The sequence below is a fragment of the Eupeodes corollae genome, chromosome X (assembly GCF_945859685.1).
Source record: "Eupeodes corollae chromosome X, idEupCoro1.1, whole genome shotgun sequence".
In the NCBI taxonomy this organism is placed as follows: Eukaryota; Metazoa; Arthropoda; class Insecta; order Diptera; family Syrphidae; genus Eupeodes; species Eupeodes corollae.
In genome coordinates this window covers 61,811-73,059 of record NC_079150.1, presented here as the reverse complement: position 1 = coordinate 73,059, position 11,249 = coordinate 61,811, and the positions used below count along the sequence as shown (strand labels likewise).

Sequence of the window (11,249 nt, the reverse complement as noted above, 5' to 3'; positions counted from 1 at the left end):
TTAAATTCTTTTTACCTTATTTTGGGCACTTACAATCGTTGATTGAATTTGTGCGATTCTTTTTTTGAATTACCGGCGGCAATTTTATGTTTGTTACTTCGCGACAGTTGGACTGCGGAGAATTATCGTTAATAATTTTTATGCTAATGTCCTTGCGGCAAACATTGGTCCTTCGAGCCGGATATAAAGGATTCAAAAAAGGATCATTAAACAATAGAAAAACAATCAAAAAGTGCGTGAAAAAAAAGATACAATAGTTTCGTGTGCGTATAGGTTAAAATAAACCTCAAAGACAATCGCGTTCGTGTGTATCTCAAAGACAATCGTTCGTGTGTCGGATAAACAAAAAAAAACATTTGAAGTTCGTGTGGTCAATTTTTTTAAATTATCCTGTGAAGATTTGGTCTATAAGAAGCTGATTCAACGAGGGAGCAACGCAAAACTACAGGTGTGTGGCTTTTAATTAAACAATATCTTATATTTTTTAATTTATTGATCACATTGATCTTAATTAAAACGTGTGTTGTGTGTTCTCTGGGTAATTAATTGAATATCTTTGACTTCAATATGAGTAAGAGCAAACTTCCTGGTTTAATAGATGCGTTTCACACCACTTTACAAGATTTAGATGCTGACTATAAAGCATACAAAAAATTAGATTCATCAAAAAATACGATACACATGAACGAAGTGCGTTTAACTAATTTAGAAACATCTTTTGATGAGGCTAGAGTCCTTCATCAGAAAATCGTTGAAGCTCCTACTGAAGAAGCAAAGGTTAAATATATGGATGCACTTACTTTTCATAATTTAAAAGAAATTTACTTTAATTATTCGTGCGAGTTAAAAGAGCAGATTTCCAAAATTGAAAGCCAAGGTTTTCAGAATAAGTCTTTGATCGGATCAAATGCGCCATCACCCTCAGTCGAACTTAAACTCCCTCCAATTAAAATTCCCACTTTTGATGGTTCGCTTAAAATGTGGCCAGAATTTAAAGGGTTGTTTGAAGCAATAGTAAATAAGAATACTTCGATATCTGATGCTCATAAACTCCAATATTTGAAAGGTAATTTATCCGGTGAGGCGGCTCGAATTCTTCGAAATACAGACACAAATTTTGAATCTGCGTGGGCGTTGTTAGTGAAAAGATTTCAAAATATCAGATTATTGAAAGATAATCAATTCAAACTTCTTTTCGATCAGTCCAAAATAACTCAAGAGTCATCAGAAGAGCTCAAACTCTTATTAGATACGACAAACGAAGCGAAGCAATCATTAAAAAATCTTGGGGTAGCTGTAGAATCGTGGGAAGATGTTTTCATATTTCATACAGTACAAAAACTTCCTTATACAACTCGTGGGCTTTGGGAATCACATATTTCGACGCATGTTGATTATCCTCAATACAGCGTCTTAGAAGATTTAATTTTGATGAGATCGAGGACATTGGATGTCATTGGACAGTCCTCCTCAGGTTTAAATCACCAAAAATCTAAAAAGACATCGTCAAATACGGTTCGTGTTCACAACTCTAAAAATGTCAATAAATGGTCGCTGTGTCAGGGCTTACATTCTATTCGAAATTGCTTTAAATTTAAAGCATATAATGCAAAAAAAAGGCATGAATTTGTTAAAAAGAATAATCTCTGCTTTAACTGCCTTTCAAATTCACATTTTACTCAAAACTGCACAAGCACATTCACGTGTTCCACGTGCCATCAAAAACATCACTCGTTACTGCATTTAAATGGTGCAGCTAATGCAACACAGGTCACCGAAAACATTCCTGTACCACAATCAAACAAAGCGACTTCCTCTTCCGTTCATACTTCCCAATCGGGATCAGAAAGCACTGCACCTTTAACTGCAATTGCTTCAGCAAATAACGCGTGTCTAGCCGAAAACGAAATTGCACCTGTTCTTCTGGCTACGGCCCTCATCAAGTTTTTGATACCTGCTGGCCAACCGTTGCTGCTGCGAGCATTATTAGATCAAGGGTCAGAATCGTCTTTCATTACTGAGTCTGCCGCTCAACTTCTCAATTTGAAAAAGGAAAAGAATCGCGTTAAAGTAATTGGCGTTGGAGAGAGCAATGTAAGTACTTCAAATTGGAAGGTCACTTTAACGATTTTGTCTAACGTGAACACAGACTTTACTCTTCAGTTAAATGCCTTGGTCCTTCCAAAACTTTCAGCTATTCTTCCCACGCATAAGATACCTATGTCTAATTGGAATCATCTTAAGAATATAGAACTTGCAGATCCTAAATTCAACAAACCAAGTAAAATCGACATCTTGTTAGGCAGCGATGCGTACTCTTCCATTATCCTTGAAGGATTAATAAAAGGACCACAAGGGACCCCTATAGCCCAAAGAACAGAGCTTGGCTGGGTTCTGTCTGGAGGCATTTCACCCGACAGCCACTCACAAGTACAAGCCTTTCACATCAAAACTGAATCTGAATCCCTAGACCAAATGCTAAGAAAGTTCTGGGAACTTGAAGAAATTCAAGATCGAAAGTTCCTATCACCAGATGATGAAAAATGTGAAAAGCATTTTTGCAGAACACATCAGAGACAATTAGATGGAAAATATGTTGTCCAACTTCCTTTCAAAGAAGGAACATATCCCTCGATAGGGTTATCTCAAAGGTCAGCGCTTGTACGATTCTTACAATTAGAAAGAAAATTCAAAACAAATTCGTTGTTCAAAGAAGAGTACACAAAAGTATTCAATGAATATAAAGAGCTTGGACATATGACTGAGGTACCACTTGCTGCGCTTAATTCTCTTCACTACTTCTTACCTCATCATGCCGTGGTAAAAGAAGCTAGCTCGACTACAAAACTGCGGATTGTTTTTGACGCGTCTTGTAAAACATCCGATGGTACGTCGCTCAATGATCATCTTTATATTGGTCCTAGGTTACAAGATGACGTCTTTGACCATATCGCAAGGTTTAGGAGATTTAAAGTAGCATTTGCAGCCGACATAACTAAAATGTATAGGCAAATTTGGGTCACTCCAGATGATTCAATGTATCAACTTGTGCTATGGCGAGATGTAGAAGGAGGAGAAGTGAAGGCATACCGCCTTAACACAGTCACTTTTGGTACGGCCTCTGCACCTTACTTAGCCATCCGAATGCTCCAACAATTGGCATCTGATGAACGTGATGATTTTCCTCTTGCAATATAGCCTTAAAAAACTTCTACGTCGATGATATTGTAATTCACGGGGCAGACTCAGTGATAGAGGCGGTGGAGATGCAGACACAGCTCATAAAGATGTTGGAAAAAGGAGGGTTTCCATTACGAAAATGGGCAAGTAACTGCGAGGAGCTGTTGATGTCTGTACCAGAGGAAGATAGGGAGGTACAAATCCCATTATCGTTTGATGCAAAAAATGCAATAAAAGCTCTTGGCATTCAGTGGCAACCTGCAAAGGATATTTAAAATCATTTAAAATCTCGCTTCCAGAACATACAAAAATTACAAAGAGAACTATATTATCAGATCTTGCTCGCCTGTACGATCCAATGGGTTGGATAGCACCTTGCGTCATCGTCGGAAAAATAATAATGCAAGAAACTTGGAAAGATAAACAAACATGGGATTCTGAGCTCCCATCATCAATCATCTCTGCGTGGCAAAGTTTGAAAGCTGGACTGAGCCTTTTAGAGGCCATCGAGATCCCCCGCTGGTTAAATCTCAACAATGAATCAAAGGTCGAGGTCCATGGATTTTGCGATGCATCTGAAAAGGCATATGCGGCAGCAATATATCTTAGAGTTACCACCGGAAAGGAAACGAACATTAATCTCATCGTGTCAAAAACTAGAGTGGCACCTCTTAAAACTAAATCTTTAGCTCGGTTGGAGCTTTGTGGAGCTCTACTTATGGCACAGTTGTTGGTACACACTGTGGATACGATGGAACTTCAATCTGCAAAACTGTTCACTTGGTGCGACTCTCAAATTACGCTAGCTTGGATTAAAAGCGCACCCTACCTGAGAACAACGTTCGTTGCCAACAGAGTGGCAGAAATCCAAGAACTGACTGATGCTGGCCATTGGAATTACGTTCCATCTAAAGAGAACCCCGCTGACATTGCATCTCGAGGAGTCCTCCTAATGATCTCATTCAGAATCGACAGTGGTGGCATGGTCCTGAATTCCTTAAATCGTTTGATGAAAGTCTTCATACGCCTGTTGAACTCAAACCTACAGAACTGGAAATGAAAGTATCGCAAAGTTCAAAAAACAAAAGTAAATTGCTATCATCTGGGTACCCCATAATTAATGTTTTTCAGCTCTGTGTTCACTTCACTACTTTTGAATCGAATCAATCTTTTTTCAATCGTTTTTCATCTCTTAATCGGTTATATCGAGCTGCAGCATACTGGCGTCGATTCTTGACAAATTTTCAATTTAAGGCAAAGAAACTAGAAACTCGTGTGCGTGGACCACTTTCAGTCGATGAAGTAGCTTCAGCACGATTACGTTTAATTGTCTTCATACAACAGGAGTATTTCAATGAAGAGATCTCCAAACTAAGTAGGGGAGAAATTGTCTCTAAAAGAAGCAAGATAGCGAAACTTTCACCATTCTTGGATGAAAACGGTATATTACGAGTTGGAGGTCGTTTAGAAAATGCTAATCTGCCGTATTCGCAAAAGCATCCTATAATACTCCCATCAAGTAACTTTCTTACGTCACTCATCGTCCATGACACCCACATGAAAACTCTTCATGGTTGACAGCAATTAATGATGGCAACACTTCAATCGGAATATTGGATTCTACACTTGAAATCTACAGTCAAACAATGTATCCACAAATGTCTTAAATGCTACAGATTCAATGCAACAGAGATACAGCAGAAAATGGGCAACTTGCCAACGTTGCGAGTGAGTCAAGCGCGCCCATTTCAAACATCGGGAGTTGATTATGCTGGTCCTGTTCAACTCAAAGCTTGGAAAGGTCGATGTAGCAAAATTACAAAAGCGTATATCGCAATTTTTGTATGTTTTTGCACAAAAGCAGTTCATCTCGAGCTTGTTAGCGATTACACCACATCCGCATTTATCGCAGCTTTTAGACGTTTCACTGCTCGCCGTGGAATATGTTCAAATTTGTACAGCGATTGTGGTACGAATTTCAAAGGGGCTGCAAATATCATGGATGCAAAGAGAAACTTCATGCCAAAGCAGTGGACAAAAGACATCGCAAAAATTCTTCAAGAGAACGGTACACAATGGCATTTCAACCCCCCTGCTGCTCCACATTTTGGTGGTCTTTGGGAGGCAGGTGTGAAGTCCATGAAATACCACTTAAAGCGCGTTATCGGGCATTACACCCTTACCTTTGAGGAATATGCCACCATACTCACTCAAGTGGAAGCTTGTTTAAATTCCCGCCCACTTTGTCCTGTAAATGAAGATCCTGATGATCTCTCAATCTTGACACCAGGACACTTTTTGATTGGGTCAGCACTTAACACAGCACCAGAAAAGGATTTCACACAACTTAAAGAATCTCACTTAGATAGATGGCAACTTATGCAAAAAATCCACCAAGATATTTGGAAAAAGTGGAAATCTGAATATTTGGTTCGATTACAAAAGCGTCCAAAGTGGCTAACGCCAAATAATGATCTCAAAGTGGGTCATCTCGTACTTTTGCCTGAAGAACAAACACCTCCCACTCTTTGGCGGCTCGGAAAAATTACGGACATGCACCCTGGAACGGATGGAAAAGTTCGTGTCGTCACAATAAAAACTGCAACCGCTTCATTAAAGCGCCCTATATAGCTTAACTTTGTTTCCTGCCGATGGTAAATGAATCAAACACACAAACCCACACACACACTTTAATCATTATTTGCATCTCTCATATATATTTCTTTAAACTAACAAACTAATTTAAACTGTATTTAATACATTTCAAAACTAATAATCCATATCTTACAACCCAATATAGCCACACAGCATTCACCATACCTACCTTTTCTTTTCTTCTTTTCATGTTCATACATACCCGTCACACGTCGAGGATCCACGATCAAACATCTCACAACAATATCACATCGAAAATCAACTCAAGTTTACCCAACCATTCCCTTGAGGTCATCGTTTCCTGTCCCGGGGGGGCCGGCAGGATGTTGCGACGCAACATGCATCATCTTCATCTGAAAACCAAAAATCTACATTTCTACATTTTGCAAATCAAAGATGAAAATCGCCGACGGTATTCTCATTACAAAAGTTGAATGCAATTACCGACGGCAAAACATGCATACACTTTTTTCATCGTTTGGTCCATACATAATCGGACCTATCGCCAAATTTGGGAGCGCATGAAAGATGACATCAATTATCATAATCAATTCGTAGGAGTTAACTCCGAAAATAGGTTTCGCCCTACAATAAATGTTTAGCCCCTCCCCCTATGCGATGTTTTTTTGTGTATGTATGCAGTGGATGGTCAAGCAGCAGTTGTCGATCTATCGTGGTTTCTAAGCTAAACGAAGAGGATGAGAGGTGCGAAGAGAAGCTTTGTGTGTGCATTTGCATATGCAATGGATGGGTATGGTCTTTTTACCTTATTTTGGGCACTTACGATCGTTGATTGAATTTGTGCAATTCTTTTTTTGAATTACCGGCGGCAATTTTATGTTTGTTACTTCGCGACAGTTGGACTGCGGAGAATAATCGTTAATAATTTGTATGCTAATGTCCTTGCGGCAAACACAGATACAGTAGCATCGCAAGCACGTACATCGTACATTAAATTTTGTGACTACTTTTTTGTTGAAAATTTTGATGTCGAGTATCTCAGATACAATAGCATCGCAAGCACGTACATCGTACATTAAATTTTGTGACTACTTTTTTTTTGAAAATTTTGATGTCGAGTATCTAAGATACAATAGCATCGCAAGCACGTAGGAAGGAGTACCTTTTCAACGGTGTATCGAACATTAAATTTTGTGACTACTTTTTTGTTGAAAATTTTGATGTCGAGTATCTCAGATACAATAGCATCGCAAGCACGTACATCGTACACTAAATTTGTTGACTACTTTTTTGTTGAAAATTTTGATGTCGAGTATCTCAGATACAATAGCATCGCAAGCACGTAGGAAGGAGTACCTTTTCAACGGTGTATCGAACATTAAATTTTGTGACTAATTTTTTGTTGAAAATTTTGATGTCGAGTATCTCAGATACAATAGCATCGCAAGCACGTACATCGTACATTAAATTTTGTGACTACTTTTTTTGTTCACAATTTTGATGTCGAGTATCTCAGATACAATAGCATCGCAAGCACGTATTAAGGAGTACCGTTTCAACGGTGTATCGAACATTAAATTTTGTGACTACTTTTTTGTTGAAAATTTTGATGTCGAGTATCTCAGATACAATAGCATCGCAAGCACGTACATCGTACATTAAATTTTGTGACTACTTTTTGTTGAAAATTTTGATGTCGAGTATCTCAGATACAATAGCATCGCAAGAACGTACATCATGCATTAAATTTTGTGACTACTTTTTTGTTGAAAATTTTGATGTCGAGTATCTCAGATACAATAGCATCGCAAGCACGTACATCGTACATTAAATTTTGTGACTACTTTTTTGTTGAAAATTTTGATGTCGAGTATCTCAGATACAATAGCATCGCAAGCACGTACATCGTACAATAAATTTTGTGACTACTTTTTTGTTGAAAATTTTGATGTCGAGTATCTCAGATACAATAGCATCGCAAGCGCGTACATCGTTCATTAAATTTTGTGACTACTTTTTTGTTGAAAATTTTGATGTCGAGTATCTCAGATACAATAGCATCGCAAGCACGTAGGAAGGAGTACCTTTTCAACGGTGTATCGAACATTAAATTTTGTGACTACTTTTTTGTTGAAAATTTTGATGTCGAGTATCTCAGATACAATAGCATCGCAAGCACGTACATCGTACACTAAATTTGTTGACTACTTTTTTGTTGAAAATTTTGATGTCGAGTATCTCAGATACAATAGCATCGCAAGCACGTAGGAAGGAGTACCTTTTCAACGGTGTATCGAACATTAAATTTTGTGACTAATTTTTTGTTGAAAATTTTGATGTCGAGTATCTCAGATACAATAGCATCGCAAGCACGTACATCGTACATTAAATTTTGTGACTACTTTTTTTGTTCACAATTTTGATGTCGAGTATCTCAGATACAATAGCATCGCAAGCACGTATTAAGGAGTACCGTTTCAACGGTGTATCGAACATTAAATTTTGTGACTACTTTTTTGTTGAAAATTTTGATGTCGAGTATCTCAGATACAATAGCATCGCAAGCACGTACATCGTACATTAAATTTTGTGACTACTTTTTGTTGAAAATTTTGATGTCGAGTATCTCAGATACAATAGCATCGCAAGAACGTACATCATGCATTAAATTTTGTGACTACTTTTTTGTTGAAAATTTTGATGTCGAGTATCTCAGATACAATAGCATCGCAAGCACGTACATCGTACATTAAATTTTGTGACTACTTTTTTGTTGAAAATTTTGATGTCGAGTATCTCAGATACAATAGCATCGCAAGCACGTACATCGTACAATAAATTTTGTGACTACTTTTTTGTTGAAAATTTTGATGTCGAGTATCTCAGATACAATAGCATCGCAAGCGCGTACATCGTTCATTAAATTTTGTGACTACTTTTTTGTTGAAAATTTTGATGTCGAGTATCTCAGATACAATAGCATCGCAAGCACGTAGGAAGGAGTACCTTTTCAACGGTGTATCGAACATTAAATTTTTTGACTACTTTTTTGTTGAAAATTTTGATGTCGAGAGTCTCAGATACAATAGCATCGCAAGCACGTACTTCGTACATTAAATTTTGTGACTACTTTTTTGTTGAAAATTTTGATGTCGAGTATCTCAGATACAATAGCATCGCAAGCACGTACATCGTACATTAAATTTTGTGACTACTTTTTTGTTGAAAATTTTGATGTCGAGTATCTCAGATACAATAGCATCGCAAGCACGTACATCTTACATTAAATTTTGTGACTACTTTTTTGTTGAAAATTTTGATGTCGAGTATCTCAGATACAATAGCATCGCAAGCACGTACATCGTACATTAAATTTTGTGACTACTTTTTTGTTGAAAATTTTGATGTCTAGTACCTATCTCAGATACAATAGCATAGCAAGCACGTACATCGTACATTAAATTTTGTGACTACTTTTTTGTTGAAAATTTTGATGTCGAGTATCTCAGATGCAATAGCATCGCAAGCACGTAGGAGGGAGTACCTTTTCAACGGTGTACCGAACATTAAATTTTTTGACTACTTTTTTTTTGAAAATTTTGATGTCGAGTATCTCAGATACAATAGCATCGCAAGCACGTACATCGTACATTAAATTTTGTGACTACTTTTTTGTTGAAAATTTTGATGTCGAGTATCTCAGATACAATAGCATCGCAAGCACGTACATCGTACATTAAATTTTGTGACTACTTTTTTGTTGAAAATTTTGATGTAGAGTATCTCAGATACAATAGCATCGCAAGCACGTAGGAAGGAGTACCTTTTCAACGGTGTATCGAACATTAAATTTTGTGACTACTTTTTTGTTGAAAATTTTGATGTCGAGTATCTCAGATACAATAGCATCGCAAGCACGTACATCGTACATTAAATTGTGTGACTACTTTTTTGTTGAAAATTTTGATGTCGAGTATCTCAGATACAATAGCATCGCAAACACGTACATCGTACATTAAATTTTGTGACTACTTTTTTGTTGAAAATTTTGATGTCGAGTATCTCAGATACAATAGCATCGCAAGCACGTACATCGTACATTAAATTTTGTGACTACTTTTTTGTTGAAAATTTTGATGTCGAGTATCTCAGATACAATAGCATCGCAAGCACGTAGGAAGGAGTACCTTTTCAACGGTGTATCGAACATTAAATTTTTTGACTACTTTTTTGTTGAAAATTTTGATGTCGAGAGTCTCAGATACAATAGCATCGCAAACACGTACATCGTACATTAAATTTTGTGACTACTTTTTTGTTGAAAATTTTGATGTCTAGTATCTCAGATACAATAGCATAGCAAGCACGTACATCGTACATTAAATTTTGTGACTACTTTTTTGTTGAAAATTTTGATGTCGAGTATCTCAGATGCAATAGCATCGCAAGCACGTAGGAGGGAGTAACTTTTCAACGGTGTACCGAACATTAAATTTGTTGACTACTTTTTTTTTGAAAATTTTGATGTCGAGTATCTCAGATACAATAGCATCGCGAGCACGTACATCGTACATTAAATTTTGTGACTACTTTTTTGTTGAAAATTTTGATGTCGAGTATCTCAGATACAATAGCATCGCAAGCACGTACATCGTACATTAAATTGTGTGACTACTTTTTTGTTGAAAATTTTTATGTCGAGTATCTTAGATACAATAGCATCGCAAGCACGTATATCGTACATTAAATTTTGTGACTACTTTTTTGTTGAAAATTTTGATGTCGAGTATCTCAGATACAATAGCATCGCAAGCACGTACATCGTATGTTGGAGCTCAAATCATCATAAATTACTTTATTTTTGAATTAAATTTTGAATAATTAACTTACTCTTAAATTGAATAAATTCTACTACTTTTATTACATTTATTTTTGAATTTGGCGCTTCATTTATACCATTCGCCATAATAACTTATTGTTGAATTCGCCTTAAAAATGTTACTTAAAAATAACGTAATTTCTCTCTCTAAAAATCTGCAATAAAATGTATGTATAAATAGAAGCTTTCAACTTTAATAAACTCTTTTTCTTGTTCAAAAACCCTTAGGGGAAAAATCGCTGCATTTTCATTTCGTCGTTCGCTACAAGTTTATAGTTTCGCTTTTATAGTATATCGGCTATAATATAGTAATTTAAAAGTTATAGGATCTAAAGTAATTTCGCTTAATTTATCTCAACCAGGATCTACCTATCTTTTTCATAGAAAAGACAAAATAGAGTTCCCAGGTTGACGGTCAAAGTTGTTTGATCGTACATTTTTGGCGCCCAAACGTGTTTAAAGTGGTAATCCACATAAATTCCTATACAAAATTTAAAAAGAAATAAATTCTGTGTGAAAACTTATATATATCTTGCACTAAAAGTGACTATAAAAACTATAAACTTAATCAAAA

The 11,249-nt window shown here is 36.5% G+C and overlaps 2 protein-coding genes across 2 annotated transcripts; both read left to right on the top strand.

The window, feature by feature from the left end:
• The first annotated feature begins 567 nt into the window (after positions 1-567).
• LOC129953210 (uncharacterized) lies at positions 568-3,198 on the top strand. The gene is made up of 2 exons (XM_056066160.1): positions 568-1,515; positions 1,639-3,198. Exons 1-2 carry the CDS (start codon positions 568-570, stop codon positions 3,196-3,198), a joined length of 2,508 nt encoding a protein of 835 aa, XP_055922135.1.
• A 1,572-nt stretch (positions 3,199-4,770) lies between these two features.
• LOC129953209 (uncharacterized) lies at positions 4,771-5,811 on the top strand. Its single transcript, XM_056066159.1, has one exon. The coding sequence runs from the start codon at positions 4,771-4,773 to the stop codon at positions 5,809-5,811; it is 1,041 nt and encodes a 346-aa protein (XP_055922134.1).
• Positions 5,812-11,249: the final 5,438 nt, after the last annotated feature.